The 19,129-nt window shown below is 33.9% G+C and overlaps 1 protein-coding gene across 4 annotated transcripts in view; it reads left to right on the forward strand.

The window, feature by feature from the left end:
• The window catches only part of LOC115412167 (partitioning defective 3 homolog B-like), a 387,150-nt gene extending 368,845 nt beyond the window's left edge, over positions 1-18,305 (forward strand). For 3 of the 4 annotated variants that reach the window (XM_030124503.1, XM_030124504.1, XM_030124506.1), the window contains exons 24-26: positions 13,283-13,498; positions 16,206-16,319; positions 18,118-18,305. In XM_030124503.1, coding sequence (XP_029980363.1) covers positions 13,283-13,498; positions 16,206-16,319; positions 18,118-18,232 — 445 coding nt within the window. In that variant the 3' untranslated portion in view covers positions 18,233-18,305. Of the gene's footprint in view, positions 1-13,282; positions 13,499-16,205; positions 16,353-18,117 lie in introns of all 4 variants that reach the window. The other variant, XM_030124507.1, reaches the window with a different exon arrangement.
• Positions 18,306-19,129: the final 824 nt, after the last annotated feature.

Here is a 19,129-nt window from a genome sequence, read left to right on the forward strand (position 1 = left end):
ACTCCGTTGAATAGAATTTGAATATATGAAGTACTTTCACAACCTCCAGCATGAAAATCGCTTTCGACATCAAGTCAAGGTGAAGACTCTGCTCTGTGAAGACTCATAAAGGAATAAGTGGATTAAAGCTGCAGCGGTTATCACTCGTCTTTCACTCACTTTAACCCATAAACACCTAAACAGCCACCGATGATCAAAACCATCTACTGAAAAAAAATATTTAACATCTGATCCATTACTCCTATCAATACATGCTTATAACTGGTAATTTCTTCTTTTTTTTTGTAATTATCTTTTTTTTTTTCCGGGCAGCCTTTTCAGCATTTTATATCAAGTATATAACTTCTACAAGAAAAACAAAAAACATACTCATACAGGGGAGCAATGACAGAAATAGCAAAAGCATACACAGTTACCTGAAATAGAGTTAATGGGAAAATAATTGGTAAAAAATAGAGTTAATGGGAAAATAATTGGTAAATTCATTAAAACTAATTTTTTTTCTTGTGATTTACATGTAGTTGAGCTGGAAATAAAGTTATATTCTGAATAAATTTCATGTAGAAAAGTTTTTTGTTTGTTTTAGCGGAAAAGGATCCTTATTGTTTTGATATATTTGTACAAAAACAACTGGTCCAGCTGTAAATTTAATCGAACTGTTTTAATTTAACCCTCAAAGACATAAACATCCATCATTAAACCAAACCCATCTACTGATCTAAAATATTTAATACCTGTTGATCCACTAATCCTATCAATACATGTCAATAATTGGTGTAAAATACAGTTCTTCATCTTTTCATGGTCATCAGATATGACCCATTTGGACGTTCAGAGGCTCCGTAGTTACCGTGGAAACACTGACATCTTCTACAGCAATGACAGTGGATGGAGACATTTGTTTTATGTTAACTAATAAATAAACTGAACAACCCCCCCAAAAAAGTTTACGGAACAGTAAATAACACAAAACAATTGCAAAAAATTTACGAAACTGAAGTATAAAAAAAAAAAAAAAGGAATAAAATGTGCTACAAAATAAACAAAAATTAATAATAAATCAACAAAATAATAAGTTACATGAACAAAATTAGCCAGAAACTGTATAAAATGAAAATAAAAGTAATAAAAGAGGAAACAAAATGGAGAAGAATAAACAAAATGAACAAAAACAAATAACATTTATAAAAATTAACAAATGAATTTAAAAAATGTGGACGTTCAGAGGCTCCGTAGTTACCGTGGAAACACTGTCATCTTCTACAACATTGATTCACCAGTAAAACCCATGGAGTTGGATCAATGACAGTGGATGGACACACTGGGTTTATGTTCAGTAATAAATAAAATGAACAAAATCCCCCCTCCAAAAAAACAAAAGGATTGTTAAAAAAATTGACTAAAACCAAGTAAAAATAGAATAAAACGTGCAACAAAATGAACAAAAACAGCCAATATGATCAATAAAATGAACAAAAATCATTAATAAATCAACAAATAAGAAGTTGCATGGACAAAATTAGCCACAAACTGAATAAGATTGAAGAAAAAGTCATAAAAGAGGAAACAAAATAGAGAAAAATAAACAAGATAAGTAACAAAATTAACAAAAATGAATAACAATAAATAAAATGAATAAAAATGATCAAAATGAATAAAAAAAAATTTACAAAACAAGTGACCCATTTGGACGATCAGAGGCTCCGTTGTTAGCGTGGAAACACCGTCATCTTCTACAACATTGATTCATCAGTAAAACCCATGGAGTTGGATGAATGACAGTGGATGGACACACTGGGTTTATGTTCAGTTAATGACAGATTTTACTAAAAAAGTAACTTTTTCTTCATTTTTTTTCTGTTTTGATATCATAACCTTTTACTTTACTCTGAACCTCAATGAACATCTACATGATCAGTGAATTAAATATAGGAAAATACCTGGTTTTCACTAAAAAAAATCCAAATGCAGAGGATAATATTATAATAAATGATGAAATGAAATCATTTTTTGTGAAAAAAATCAGTGTGTGTATTAAATGAATGGTGTCTATGACTGAATAACAAACATACAACCTACAACATTGATTCCCCAGTAAAACCCATGGAGTTTAATAAATGACAGAGGATGGACACACTGGGTTTATGTTCAGTTCAGGATAGATTTGCTGAAAAAGTGGCTTTTTCTTCAGTTTTGATCTAATAACCTTTGAATTTACTCTGAGCTTTTATGAATGTCCACATGATCAGTAAATTAAATATGGGGGAAAAAAAACCCTGATTTGCACTGTAAAATCTGAAAATATAGAGGATAATATTATAATAAGTGGAGCTAAATCACTTAAGAAAAGTTAAATATAGTGGGAAAATTCATTTAGAAACTGTCACAAAAGTTTCCCTGGGTCTTTATGGATTAAATATGACCTTCCTCTGTCTTCCTCGTCTTCACTAACGCTGCCTCTGCCTTAAATCTGCTCTGTAGTCTCAGTTTTCTGTGTCATTGTTTGTATTTATGCCTTTTTATTTCATTGAGACCATCCATCTGTGTGGCTGTCATCAGCTGTCGGGGGTTTTTAATGTTTCGCGTCTCGCCGCCGCACATGGTCTCTGTTTCTTAAAGGTTTACGTTTGTGCCGGGATGATCGATGTGTTCGTATGCGTGGCGGTGTGTATTCCAACAGCTGTAACCAGACTCATTTCAGCGAAGTGGGAAGTCTATGAGAGAGAGAGGCAGGTGCAGACCACACATAACAAGTCCTTGTTTCCTGCAAAATCCAGCAGAAATCTCCTAAATACCAGTGAATTAGAGCGACTCACATTCCTCTCAATTATTGTCAGACCCAGAAAGAGACCTTTCCAACTATCTTTTCAGATATCGAGCTTATGATCAGATTAACATGAAGAGGAGGAGGTGTAGATTTTGGCAGCATTGGGTCTTTTTTATTTCTAAAATAGAAATTATGATCTAATTCTCTACTGCAGAGGTTTTAACGAGGTCTTTGTCAGTCATTAGTTTATAAAGGTGAGATCATGAGCAGAAGTTGGAGTGGGTTGTTTTTCTACCGTCCTCTTGACCTGTGAAAAAGTGTGAAAAAGGTTTATTTCCAGAGTCTGATTGTCACTTTTTTTAGTGTAGGTTTGTTTTGATTCAAGGATTCTTTATGGTCATCAACTACACTGGATTACAAAAGAATGTGTTTTGCAAGTTGTCTAGGTTTTTTCAACTGAATTTGGACCATTTTGCACCGCTAAATCCAAAAATGACATCTGTTTTTCTTAATCAGGTCAGGTTTTTTTGCTAATTTGATTTTGAAAAATTTGATCTTCTCACAATCTGCGCCCAAACTTTATCTTGGTCACCAAGTTTAATGCCAAAATAAGATTGGTAAGCACACTTTATGAAACTTGTGATTTGATTCCTGTTAGGTACAATGATGTATTCACCGCTGATGTAGCAGAATACGTCAGGCTTATTTTTGCAAGATCTTCTAGTCGAAGCCATTTCATTCACCTGTAATATTAAAAAAAACATTAATCATAAATTGGCAAAAGTAAAATCTTCAGAACTCGTTTATTGCAAGAAATATGAAAGAATTTTATATCATATGATGTGAAAATGCCCATAAATGTAAGCAAAAATGTTAAAAAGCCAATATGTAGCATAGTTCAGAAAGTTGACCCGACTGAGCAAAATTAATGTGATTTTTGGATTCAGCACACCAAAATTATTAAGTTTAATAAAGTGTGCTTATCAATCTTATTTTGGTATTAATTATTATATTGTGTGAGAAGATCAAATTTTTCAAAATCAAATTAGCAAAAAAACCTGACCTGATTGAGAAAAACAGATGTCATTTTTGGATTTAGCGGTGCAAAATGGTCCGAATTCAGTTGAAAAAACCTAGACAACTTGCAAAAAACATTTTTTTGTAACCCAGTGTAATTTGCATCCCTAATTTTTTATGCCTTTTAGTGTATTTAAGGGTTTTTTTGGTGTATTTTTTTGTCTTGGTTTGAGCTGTAAAAGTGTTGGCGCATAAATAAAGATGTGTTCCCTAAAGACTGAAACAAAAAGGCACAAATTGATGCATTAAAATTCACCAAAATCCAGAAAATGAGATGTTTTAGCCTCAAAATAAAATTTCCAGGAGGATTTCCAGATGTCCCACTAAACCCCCCTCCCCCCCCACCAACCCCCCTCCAAACTAACCCTACCCCCTTTCCAAAGAGGTGGCCTTAAACAGGTATTACACAGTGAATTTGGTTCCAAACAGATCCATCAGAGGCTTCCTGTTGCACTTGGAAGGCTTTCAATTTTGTCACTTTAGTTTCATTACGTTTCTCAATTATGTCGAACCAGTGGTTTCATGAGCCAGAAATCTGTTCTCATTCATCACATCTGTTTGTCTCTCTCACCACCAGCCTCCTCATTCGGTCCCAACTCCTCTCCAGCTGTGGGCCAATTTGCCTCCTCCAGAGTCCTTTGGGGTTTTTGGGTATGGGGGGGGGGGGTTGTGAGTGGTGATTAGGAGCTTCCATTGCATTTAAGCTAAAGTTTTTGTTGTGTTTTCCTGGTTTTGTGTGTGTTTGTGTGTGTTGAAGCAGCTCTGGCGTTGTACTTTGACTCCGTGTGTCTGTTTTCGTGTCACATGCCAGTTATGGGTTCCATCCTCATTATCCCATAATCCTCAGCTGCTGTGGAGCGCTGACTCGGTTCCTGGACAGAGAATTCCAAACTTGCCACCGGATTTACAGTGGATTCCCCAAAGATTCCCACTGGATTTCCACTTTATTACCAATAAGGCAACTCTGGGTAGAGTGTAGGGCTGCGCATAATGATTATTTTACATGCGTTACTGATGAATCTGTCAGGGTCCAGGCTCCAGTTTTCATGCCCCTTCCCCCTCATGTTAAGGAATATTACACGCTCCAGAACGGCGCTGAAAGCTGCAGTTCTTGCTAATCTTTTACTGTCATTGGACATGACTTTTATCATTATATTTTCAGTTTATTGTAAGAGAGGAAACAGGACTTCCACCCACCTCTCTGGATTCTGTTTTCATGCTGTAGAAAATCCACCCCATGGTGCAGACGTTGGTTATTTACAGGTGTTTTCAGACAGGTTTGGGGTTCATTCTAGTGCAGCGGTTTTCAAAGTCTGAGGCACGGCGTGAGAAAAAATAAACCTGAATAAAAAAGAAAAAAAGTGTAAACATCTGGTTAGCTAACTACAGTACATACGAGGGGCAAAATGCATCGATTTTTAGTCCCTCAAGTGAAAGCAGAAAACAGAGGAAGTACGACCCTGAGTGTTTAAAGTTTGGCTTTTCATGTACTGGTCCTGATGATGCTCCCCTGCCACAGTGTGTTATTTGCAAAGAGGTGCTAGCTAACGACAGTATGCGACCGTCTAAACTCCAGCGTCATATTGAAACTAAGCACCAAAGTTTGAAGACTAAGCTGAGGGAAGTTTTTTGATAGGAAGCTTAAAGAACTGCAATCACAGCTGAAAGTCATGGAGACGTTTGGCAACCGAAGCATCATACCACATAGTGTTACGCACTGCGAAGGCGGGGAAACTCCACAACATTGGTGAGACATTACTCCTTCCTGCTTCCAAAGACACGTGTTAATTAAAAATGGGCAAAGAAAAGATGTTAAGATGTGTTAAGAGACGTTAAAAAGCATACACAGATGTTAAAATGTATTTAAGAACATGTTAGAACACTCAAAGATGTTAAAATGTGCAAAAAAAGATGTTAAAGACATACAAAGATATTAAAATGTCCAAAACAAGATGTTAAAACACACAAAGATGTTAAAATGTGTAAAAAAAAAAAAAAAAAAAGAAAAAAAAAAGATGTTAAAACACACAAAGATGTTAAAATATGCACACAAAAAAATGTTAAAAACACAAAGATGTTAAAATGTGTAAAAAAAAAAAACGATATTAAATCGCACAAAGATGTTAAAATGTGAAGAAAAAAAAAAGTTAAAAACACACAAAGATGTTAAAATGTGCAAAAAAAGATATCTTAAAAACACACAAAGATGTTAAAATGTGTAAAAAAGAAAAAGATGTTAAAAACACACAAAGACGTTAAAATGTGCAAAAAAAGATATGTTAAAAACACACAAAGATGTTAAAATGTGTAAAAAAAAGAAAAAAATGTTAAAAACACACAAAGATGTTAAAATGTGCAAAAAAAAATGTTAAAAAAATACAAAGACGTTAAAATTTGTTTAAAAAAGATGGTAAAAACACACAAAGATGTTAAAATGTGTTAAAAATGTAAAGATATGGAAGCACATACACAGATAAAGATGTTTAAAATGTTTTAAAAATATATGTTTGGGAACATACAAACACATTTAAGATGTTTAAACACTAAAGATCTTTTTAAAATGTATTGTTGAAACCTTTTTTAAGCATGCATGGAACATACAAAGCAACAACAATCACATTAATAATAGTAATAATAATGGGGGGAGGGGGGGTTCTTTTGAGTTCTGTTAGGGGGGGCTCACTTTCCCACACTTTGTAAACCTCTGTTCTAGTGGAGAACTCTATCTTTATTCAGCCTATAAAACAGGACAGGTGTAAACAGTGTGAACAGACGCCTCTTATCTGCTCTGCTTCATTTCCTCATCAACAGGTTTTATCCAAATATGTGTAGATGCAGTTGAAGAAACAATGACATCAGTGTCCAAATGAGTCTTTTCTGTAAAGTTTCCAGGTTTCCTCCTCTTCTTCGTCTTCCTCCTCCTGCCTTTTGCATGTCTTATCGGTCCTTATCGTGGTTTTTAATCTGCATGTCTCCTTCCAACATCCCCCCCTCGACCTTTTCTTTCCTCCCCGTCTTCTTTTCAGTCTTATCTCTGTCTTTTCCACCCTCTCGTTCTGCCGTCTTCACCTCCCCGTCACCTCCCTGCGCTCTTATCTCCTCTGTGGTGACATTATCGAGGTTCTGGAAGCCAACGCTGACTGACAGATTGAGCGATATGGGCCGTGAGTGTAAATTCACGCCGCTCATTAAAATTCATAGACATAAAAGTTCTAAAATACGCAGGATGGACAGATTCGGTCACATGAACAGACATTTTTCCGACTATTATCATTATGTCACGGTCAAGATTATCTAGAACAAACAAGACTAGATACATAACGAGACGGGGGGGGGGGTTCAAACATAGGCCAAAACCGGCCCATGAAATGCAAAAATGACACTGAATTCTAAAGAATGCTAAAATTAGGACAAATGTATTGTTTGATGCTGTATTAAGTTAGTGATAAAGGTGTAAAAGCACTGGAGGGGTTGGATTAAATAAGTTTAGACTTCTTCCTACTCCTTTTTGCAAAATTCAGACTTGCACGTACTCAAAGATAGATTCTGTTCGTTTAAATGTTGTTTTGTTTTTGTCTTATTTTGCTTTGTTTTGTTTTACTTTGTTTCTTTGCATGTTCAAAATAAACAAATAAATAAAAAATAATAAAATGTCAAAATTATTAGTTTAGGTTCCACATACAGATTAATATGATCCAAAGTGTTTCACATCAGTACAATAATAACATAAAAACCTATAAATAATAAAAACTGATATCTTTCACATAGATTTAGTGTAAAAGAGTAAAATTACATGAAATTTTTGCCATATATTTACTGGAAATACTAATTTTGTGGCACAGTTGTCTAATTCATGACCAAAAATGTTCATTTAAAACAGAAAGCAACGATGTGCAAATCTTTTAAGTCCATATTTTATTCACAGCAGAACACACACTGGAAAAATCTAAATCTTACCAAGTGTATTTTTCTCATTTCTAGTCCAAATATCTCATCACACTTAAAATAAGATATAATCACCTAAAGAGGAACTTTTCAGTGAGATATAAGAACTGATTTTTAGACAATAGATCTGGAAAATTTTATTTCAAGAAATCTTACCAAGATAATTTTCACTTGTTCCATTGGCAGAATTTTTTATGTAATGCAAGATTTTTTTTTTTTTTGCTAAATTGTCTAAAAATTAGTTCTTATATCTCATTGCAAAGTTACTCTTTAGGTGATTATGTCTGATTTTAAGTGTGATGAGATATGTGGACTGGAAATGAGAAAAATACACTGGGTAAGATTCAGATTTTTTCCAGTGTAGAAAACATATAAATATGTAAACTGAGAAAAAAAGAGAATTTTAAAGCAGCATCAAGTGTCTAAAAAGTTTAGATGGCAGCAGTAAAAGGCTGGAAAAATAAGATAAGATTATTATTATTATTATTATTATTATTATTATTATTATTATTATTATTATATCAGTCTTAAAATTCCACTTTATCAAAATGTGTCTCAGTTAAACGTCTATTACCATGAATGTAGCTGATTCGCCTCCACAGTCAGACTTAGACGAAGAATAAGTCGAAAACTCCCCAGTCCAGATGACAGATCGGTTTGACAGATGAGTCGACAGCGAAGCAGAAATGTAACGCACACGCAAATGTCCGGCTGGGATGTGTGTCCAGGAGGGGCAGACATCCCAAACATGTGGAGCATGTAGTTAGTTCAGTACTTTCCACTGCTGACCACCCAGACACACACACACACACACACACACACACACGCACGTCGTGCTGGTGGTCCAAGCGCTGACGCCTGTGTGTGTGTATGTATATGTACATATATGGACAAATGTGTGGGTGATTCGACTCGAAACATTAGGACGAACGATTTCATATCTGTCAATATACGTCAGCTTAGTATTTCATAGTTTATAAACTGAAGAAAAGTGAAGAAAAACAGGATAAAACAAGAATCACAATCAGAATAGTCTGCAGTCAGGGCAACAATATGAATAAAATATATATATATATATATATGTAAGAAAATAAGAACAGAGCGAATATAAAATTACAAAAAAAAATTAAGTATAATAAGAAATAGAATAAAACATTTTACAAACAGTAAAATAAGAGTAGAACTAAAAGTAGAATAAAATTAAAAAACATAAAATATGAATAGACACAATGTTAACAGTATGTAACAGTATATCTATGAACAAGTCTATACAAACAGTGCGTTTATGTTTGAATAGGTATGGAATAAATATTGTATTTTTATTGCAAGAACAGAGGATTTTGAACAAACTTGAGACAAAAAAAAAAGACTTTAGATCAGACATATCTAGATTAAAACACCCTGATTTTGTGGTGTAATGTTCATTTTAGGGTTTAATCAAGGTTAAGAAAATGAGTAGAATTAGTGTAATCAGAGTATTCAACAAATGGAAATAAAATAAAATGTGTTTCTTTATAAACATAAGAAACAAACAGCAGAATGTTAACAGCCATAATATAGACATATTTAGTTGAGTTTGGATGTACATTTGTGGCTAAAAGTTTTATTTTGCTGCTGTAGTCTTTTTTTTCTTGTGTTTCTGATGCACATTGGAGAACAATTGTAAGTGTTGTTTTTTTTTTAAAGTTTTTTAGACTTTTACTGGCAAATGAATCACTTTCATTCAAAGAGTCAATTTTGTGTCACTGCCAAAAGTTTTGGCCACAAGTGTAGAGTTTTATATTTCAGAGCTGAATCAGATCAAATGACCTCCAACATGTACAGTAAACCAGTTCTGAGTGACGAAAAGTGAAGCAAAACAGGATAAAATAAGATAAATGTTGTGTAAAATGTGACACATATTTTGACAAAAACACCCTGAGTTTGTGATTTAATGCTCATTTTGTTCATTTTAGGGTTAAATCAAGGTAAAGAAAAATTAATGGAGTTAGTGTAATTTGAGTTTTTATTTAAAAAGATGGAAATAAATTAAAATGTGCTTCTTTATGAACATGAGAAATAAACAGCAAGACTTTTCACTAATTTAGTCGAGTGTTCACAACCATAATAAAAAGATATTTAGTTGGTTTTGGATGTACATTTGTGGCTAAAAGTTTTATTTTGCTGCTGTAGAGGTTTTTTTGTTTTGTTTTGTTTTGTGTTTTAGTTTTTTAAGATAAGAGACTTTATTTTAAGACTTTATTTATCCAACCACAATAAGATAAAAAAAAAAAAGAAAAACAGTATAAAATAAGACAAACATTATGTAAAACATGGCAAGACAACACATACTGTATCTAGACAAAAACACCCAGATTTGGATTATAATGCTCATTTTGTCCATTTTAGGGTTTAATCAAGGTTAAGAAAATTAGCAGAATTAGTGTAATCTGAGAGTTTTTAATTCAACAACATGGAAATAAATTAAAATGTGCTTCTTTATGAAAATGAGAAACAAACATAAGACCTTTTCACTTATTAATGACCATTATAAAGAGATATTTATTTTATTTTGGATGTATATTTGTGGCTAAGTTTTATTTTGCTGCAGTAGTGTTTTTTTCTTGTGTTTCTGAGGCACATTGGAGAACAATCAAAGTGTTTTTTTTTGTTTTTTTTTGTTTTTTTTAAAGATAAGATAAGATAAGGTAAGAGACTTTATTTTGAGACTTTGTTTATCCCAACCAAAATAAGAAAAAAATGATGTAAAACAGGGCAAGACGACACATATTTAGACAAAAAAACACCTTGATTTTGTGATTTAATGCTCATTTTGTCCATTTTAGGGTTTAATCAAGATTAAGAAAACTGGTGGAATTAGTGTGATCTGAGAGTTTTTAATCCAACAAGATGGGGATAAATTAAAATGTGCTTCTTTATGAGCATGAGAAACAAACAGCAGAACTTTGCACTTATATAGTCGAACGTTCACAACCATAATAAAGAGATGTAAACTAAATAAAGCCAAATGTATGCTGATAAATATAGTTATAAGGCCATATTAGGACGTCAGGCTGTGGACTCTGGACTTTCCATAACCAGAAGAAATGTGGCGATGACTCAGTGACAGTAACATGATTCTGATTACATTTTTCCACAAATACAGTCCAGTCAGATCTTTTTAAGGTCACGTACCTTCACACAAGCACAAACCAAACAGGTAAAACAAAACAAAATGAGATGCAGAAATAGAAAATGGAAGCGGTGGGCAGGTTGGTAAATGAAGACAGAACAGGACAAATGTGGACGGAGACAGACAGATAAAATGTAGGAGCTCATAATGTTAGCTATGTGGACGACACATGTTTGTGTACTCGCTTTCCACTGGGCACAAGACATCGATATCCGTTAACGGGACGGGCTGGATTACCGCAGCTGTGGGCATGTGAGTGTTAACCGAGCCCCCGTCCACTAAAAACTGTCACATGTCACTTATATTCTGCTGCTATGTGATCTTTGGCTTTGGGACCCAGACTGGGTTCAGTGTGCACAGCTCAAATGGACCTTTAGGACCAATTAGTTTATGTGGGAGAAGGGAAGAAAACCAGCTTATTTACCATCCAGTCCACATCACTGTCCTCTGGTTTCTACATAGTTAAACCTTATAAAAAAATAAAAAATAAAAAAAGTTGACCCTTACCCCAGTGGTTTCCAACCTTTTTTGGCTTATGACCCCGTTTTAACATCACAAATTTGTTCAAAACAAAGACTTTTATTTTGCTAAACTTAATTTGTTTTTCTTCGTGTACTAGTTTGCTATACTATGTTGCAAATAAACATTAATTTTAGAGGACATTTAGTCTATATCCTCCTGAGACCCACTAAGTAAACACTTTTGCCATTTTACATTAAAGAATTGCCTTTAATGGAAACAGTATGATGCAACAGTTTTTTCAGATCCTTTTTTGTTTCTTTTTCTTTTTTTTTTAATTTAATGTCCTTTTCAGTGGACATTTAAAAAATAAATAAATACAAGTGTACGCTATGGAAAGAATGACCGCATCATTACAAATGAAAATGGATCTTTTTAAGCGGAGATGGCACATGGTCGAAGACTATTTGTATAATTAAACTTTTTGGGTTGTTGATGAGAATTGCTCTTATAAGCCCTGACATGAGGTGTTCTGTATTTATATAGATGTGTGCATATGTATACAAATATATTGAATGTATCTATAGATGTAGTATACTATTTGTAACAATAATAATACTATGTGGTGTAATTTTTTTTTTTTTTTTTTAATTTATGTCTTGTCTCAGATGTTTTGTTTTGTTCTGTTTTATATTGTGCAAAAATCTAAATAAAAAGTTCAAAAATAAATAAATAAATAAATAAATCAAATGTGTGAAACTCCATGTCCACTACACAGGATAAAAAATGCATTGCTGGGTCTCAGGAGGATATAATGTATATTATTGTGGACAGAGGCGGTAAATCCAGGTGTAGATTACTGCACAAAGGGAGAATTGGATTTTCCTTGGTCAGGATATGTACAGTCAGTCCAGCTGTGATTTACAAGGAGGACAATTAATACTGAACAAACAAGAACTGAAACTATGAATTATGAAAGAGCTGCAGCATCTGAAACCGACCACAATGAACATTTGACAGATAAACAGAACCACAGTGCTGCAGTTTCACAACCACAGTTTGTCTGGTATGGACTGGGATTGGCTCTGTCGACTCAACATATATTTTTTATTACTAAGTTTTTTTTTATTTTTATTTTTATCAATTACTAGAAATTTCAGGCGGCCCCATTTGAATTCCAGGTGACCCCATGTGGGGTCCAGACCCCAAGGTTGAAAAACACTGACTTAACCCTCATATGCACCAGTGTCTGGACCCTTTACATCTGTGAAAAACCCAAGCTACAGAATTATAGAAAACTGTAAAATGTTGATGTTTGTCATGTTTTATGTGCAGCTAAAACAGCTTCAGAGAACATAATGATGTGAATGAGCTGTTATACAGTTGGTACAGTTGTTTTCATACAAATGTATCAAAACAATACAGTTCCTTTTCCGCTAAAACAAACACACAAAAAAAAGAAAAAAAAAAAAAAAAGAAAAAGTGATTGATTGATGATGTGATTTTACATTGATAGAATTTGCAAAAACCACTAAACCGCTGTTCTACATGATATTTATTCAGAATATGAATTTACTGCAGCACTCAACTACATGTAAATAATAAGAATTCTGATTCTGATTCTGATTCTGATTCTGATTCTGAATCTGATTCTGAATCTGTTTCTGATTCTGAATCTGATTCTGTTTCTAATTCTGATTCTGATTCTTTTTCTGATTTTGTTTCTGACTCTGATTCTAATTCTGCTCTCTCATTCTCAGTCAGATTTTGATTCTGTTTCTGATTCTGTTTCTGATTCTGACTCTGATTCTAATTTTGACTCTGATTCTGATTCTGACTCTGATTCTGTTCCTCCCATCCAGACGAGGTCCTCCAGATCCATCCGAGTACCCCATGCAGCCCTGGTCCGGTCACTACCCAGGACCCCCCCCAGCCTCACAGGGGTACCCCCAGTCCCCATCTTACCCGAACCCCAGCCCCCAGTCGGGTCCGCCTTACTCCGGCTACAGCTCCAGTCAGCCGTACCCCAGAGCAGGAGACCCCCGAGGCATGGAGCCCGGGTACTACCCCCACCCCAGGTAAAAACACATGGAAGGATAAAACATATGATACAATACAGGATGTTCTACACAGAGACCAGCTGCAAAAACAAGTCAAAACTGAAGAGAAACTGGAAAGTAATTAATGTCACATAAGTCTGGCACCACCTATGATATACACTATATGGACAAAAGTATTGGAACACATTGAATTCAGGTTTTTCCTTTCTAACTTTAAGGAAATATGGATGTGTCTGAACTATAGGGACAAAAGTATTGGGACACATGATGTCTACAGCTGTAAAATGTCCTGTTCATGATGATTTGAGATAAAAACATTAATATTTCCTAAAGGTTTAATGGTAGATTTTTCTTCCTCAGTGAGATGTGAAGAAAGTAGATGGTTAGGTGTGGTAGAAAAGTATAATTTACAGTCAGAGCATGAAAAATATTTTAGAAATTTAGAGGAAGAACATTTAAAATCATAGTCATGGATAAAAAAAAAAAAAAAAAAAACACAACAAAGTCAGTGTACCAGAGGCTTAAGATTATAATATTTTGAGGAAAGATATTGAAGACTATTAATAACCCAGACATTTGCACTGGGTAAATACAATAAAAATAATTCTGGCTTTTGTGTTGGTTATTAGATCATTTGTGATTTATAAAAAGCCACGCTCATGAGTGGTATTTAAAGTTACCTATGTGGACAAAAGTATGTGGACACGTTGAATTCAGGTGTTTCTTTTCTAACAGGGGTCTGGGATACAAAACAATAATGACTAATGTCAGAATATAGTTTCATATTATGGGATAAATATCATTGCATTGGTTAGTTTGGTTTAAATTGTTATGTTTGTTTCTAAAATGCTTCAGAGAGGGTTTTGACTAAATTTCTCTCAACATTGATTTAATTTTTATCAATAACAATGACTTGTTTTCTTAGGAAGAAAAATCTCCCATTAAACTATATGGACAAAAATACTGGGCTGATTTGCAATAATTTTTTCTTCCTCAGTGAGATGTTAAGAAAGTAGATGGTTAGTTGTGGTAGAAAATTATTATTTACAGTCAGAACATGACAAATATTTTAGAAATTTAGAGGTAAAACATTTAAAATCAGAGTCATGGATAAAAAAGAAGAAAAAAGTTCAATGTTGAGAGAAATTCAATAAAAACCTGGCAACCTAACCAATGCAATGATATTTATCCCATAATATAAAACTATATTCTGACATTAGTCATAATTGTTTTGTATCCCAGACCCCTGTTAGAAAAGAAACACCTGAATTCAACGTGTCCACATACTTTTGTCCATATAGTACAGTTCTGAAATAAAGCTATACATTATCTGGATTATTTGACTGATTCTTTGGGAACACTGATCGTTGGATGCAACAACGGAGCCTTTATAAAATAGTGTCAGAAGAGACGTTTTTGTGGTGGAACATGTGTCCATGAGGAGCCTGTAGTCGAATGAAAATGACTAAGTTGCTGACAAAGAAAACAGAGCATAAGAGGATGTGTCCTTGTCAAAACGTGTCATTTTCAGGGTGAAGTTTCAGTTCAGAGGTCGTTCTTTCACAGAGCGAAGGGTCTTTAAAACGATTACAGGAAGGAAGAAGAATGACAACATGCAACTCCACAAACTGAAACAGTGCATTTATTCCAGCAGAGAATATCCTGTCAGTCACGTACTCTGGAAAAATCCAAATCTGACCAAGTGTATTTTTCTCATTTCTAGTCCAAATATCTCATCACACTTAAATTAAGACATAATCACCTAAAGAGGAACTTTTCAGTGAGATATGAGAACTGATTTTTAGACAATAGATCTGGAAAATCTGATTTCAAGAAATCTTCCCAAGATAATTTTCACTTGTTCCATTAGAAGTTTTTTTTTTTCTTAATTCCAGATTTTTTTTTTTTGATGAATTAATGATTTTTTTTTTTTTTTTTTTTTGCTTAATTCCAGATTTTTTGCTGAATTGAAGATTTTTTTTTTTTTGCTTTATTCCAGATTTATTTTTTTTTGCTTAATTAAAGATTTTTTTTTGCTTAATTCCAGATTTTTTGGGCCTAATTAAAGATTTTTTTTAATTCCACTTTTTTTTGCTTGATTCAAGATTTGTTTTTTGCTTAATTCCAGATTTTTTTTTTTTTGTTTAATTCCAGATTTTTTTGCTTAATTCAAGATTTTTTTTTCTTAATTCCAGATTTTTTTGTTAATTCCAAATTTTTGTTTTTTGCCTAATGCAACATTTTTTTTGCTTAATTCCCGAATTTTTTTTCTTAATTGTAATTTCTCTCAAATGTGGCTTGTAGACCAACTCCACTCTCATTTTCTTTTTGTTTAATTATTTATTTATTCTCAGATTGGGATGCATTACCCGGGACTTTGTAGGGTGGGGGGAGGGATGGAGTGGGGTGGTATTGTATATGTTATGTGGAAAATCCAAAAGTTTTTTTTTTTTTTTTGTATGACTGTCACTTTTTTTTTTTTTTTTTTTACTTTGAGTCCAATAAAAAGAATGTTGAAAAGAAAAAAAAAGAATATACATTTCCCTTTTCCCACTTTCCTGAAAAATAACTATTTTGGACTTATGAGGTTTCCACCCGACAGCGATGCTATAACAGTTTCATGTTGTAAATCTAAATCCTTGGTCCAAACTGGGTCATTAAAGGTCATTATCACCACTTCTTTCTTGTATTTGTAACATGTTTTGTCCTTGTCTTGTGTTTCCAGTTCCCAACAGAGAGGCCCCCTCCGACAGGACGTGCCCCCGTCTCCGACCCCCCCACTTCGCGGACTACGGTACGAAACTATGACCCGCGGAGCTGTGGGTGGAGGGGGCTACAGGTAGGGGCCGTTTGAGGAAGACGACGATCCCAGGTAAAATCTGAGATCTGATATCCTCCTCATTCACTCATGTCAACACCGTCCTCATCCATCATGCATGTGTTTGAAACACGTATATACACGTTTAGGGTCATAACGCAAAAAAGAACTACTGACATCTATGAAAAACTAAACCATAGAACTAAAGTAAACTGTAAAATGTTGATGTTTGTCATGTTTTATGTGCAGCTATAACAGCCTCAAACTACAGAATCAGAATACTTTATTAAACCCAGGAAAGTGATTATCAGTACAACAAAAAGGCATGATTTTTTCCATTTTTTAGACATTTTGGATGCTGGAATATTTAGATGCATGGATGTTGACTTAAGAAAATGTTTGTTACTTTTAATAAAACCTCTTGAAACAAAACTCAGAAAATTTCTAAGCAAAGGCTTTTGCCATGTGCTACACTGTTTGAAGGAGCTGAAAGAAATAAAATACATATAAATATACTATTTTGCATCATTTTAGACCATTCTTACAATAATAGATGTGCATAAAATTTTGGAAAAATATCCAAAACATGTAAAAAGCTTAACCCATAAAGACCCAAACACCCACTGGTGACCAAAACCATCTACTGGTCTAAACTGTTTAAAACCTGTTGATCCACTAATCCTATCAATACATGTAAATAATTGTTGTAAAATACAGTTCTTCATCTTTTCATGGTCATCAGATATGACCCATTTAGACGTTTAGAGGCTCCGTAGTTACTGTGGAAACACCGTCATCTTCTACAACATTGATTCACCAGTAAAACCCATGGAGGTGGACCAGTGACAGTGGATGGAAAGACTTGTTTTTATATACGTTCAGTAAAATGAACAAAAATGAATAAAAACTTGCAAAATAATAAATAACCTGAAAAAATAAGCAAAATGTGTATAAAAATGAAGTACAAAACCATAAAATAAGCAACAAAATGAACAAAAACAGCAAAAGTAATCAATGAAAAATGACCAAAAATGTATAATAAATCAACAAAATAATGAGTAACATGGACAAAATAAGCCACAAAATAAACACAATTGGAAAAAAAAAATATGAAAGACGCAAGAAAATGTTGAAAAATAACCAACAAATGTAACAAAATGAACAAAAGCAAATTAAACAATAAATAAAATGAGTAAAAATAAACAACATGAATGAAAAATTTTGAAATGAGAGGCTCCGTAGTTACCATGGAAACACTGTTGTCTACAACACTGATTCACCAGCGAAACCCATGGAGTTGGATCAATGACAGCAGATGGACACACTAGGATTATGTTAATTTATTCATATATTTCTTAAAAATGACACTTTTTCTTCCATTTTGTCTGTTTTTGATTTAATCACCTTTGGATTCACTCTGAGCTTCAATCAACATCAACATGATCAACAGATTAAATATAGAAAAATACCTCATTTACACTGAAAAATTGCTGAATACAGAGGATAATATTATAATAAATGGTGATAAATCACTTAAGAAAAGTTAAATAGAGAGAAAAATCGATTTGGGAACTGCCACCAAAGTATCACTGGGTCTTCATGGGTTAAAAATAGAAAAAAGAATGAGAAATAAATATGTACAATCATTTCAACCCTGAAAAACCACACAGAGGTGGAATAAGACTTTTACACAGGACTGTATGTAAATAAAATTATATAATCTGGTTTATTTATAAATTGAGTTTTCATACATTTGTGTGTCTTTAATGAAATGGATCAGACAGTGTTTATTCAAACTAAACTGGACATGTTGTCTCAGGCACCTGATGGATCCCAGTCCAAACCAGTACGTCTTCACCGTGGATGGAGGAAGACAACGACAGCAACACCAAACCAACCCAGGGATGAAGAGTCCCATGACTGCAGCTGTGTAGACCAAGCAAATCCACAGTAAAACAAAAAAAAAAAAAAAAAAAAAACTGCTTTTGGTACGCCGATGAAACAGAGTTCAATCAGATGATGTTGGACTGGAGTCGTTTCATACGCTGTGTTCGTGGTACGTGGTGATACACAGACAGACGAGTAGAGGAGGTTCAGTCCTCAATGTCTGATGGTTTGATGGAAATTACCTTGAGAGGTCCTGGGGCACAAAAGTAGCACTGTTTTTACTTCTCAGCGTGGTCTGATTAAGTCCAGGGTGTCAAACATGCAGTTCGCAGACCAAAACCAGCCCACTAAAGAGTCCAGTCCAACCCCAGATGAATTCAGATTTTTTTTTTTTTGCTTATTTCAAGCAAAAAAAAAATCTGTCAATGGTACAAGTGAAAATTATCTTAGTAAAATTACTTGAAATTAGATTTTCCAGATCTGTTGTCGAAAAATCAGTTCTTATATCTCACTGAAAAGTTCCTCTTTAGGTGATTCTGTCTTATTTTAAGTGTGATGAGATATTTGGACTAGAAATGAGAAAAATACACTTGGTTAGATGTAGAGTTTTGCAGTGTATGCACTTAAAGGTGGGGTGGGAGATGTTTTCCTGGAGCGTTTTTTACTATGTTGCCTAAAATCCCCTTCACACCCCAATTACAACCAATTAATTAAATGCTCTAACACTAAAATAAAAAAAAAAAAAAATTGTCACCTGTGGAACAGACAGGACTGAAAAAACGCCATCCAATCATTTTAACTGACCCATCAAAATGATTGAACGGTGATATGTCTGTCAAACTCAACTGACCATTTGTTCATGTGCGTTAACGCTAACTCTACTGGGACAAACTGACCCAAATGTGTTAATGGCGCTAAAATTTTTAATCAGATTAACCATGATG

Source organism: Sphaeramia orbicularis, chromosome 21 (assembly GCF_902148855.1).
Source record: "Sphaeramia orbicularis chromosome 21, fSphaOr1.1, whole genome shotgun sequence".
Lineage (NCBI taxonomy): Eukaryota > Metazoa > Chordata > Actinopteri > Kurtiformes > Apogonidae > Sphaeramia > Sphaeramia orbicularis.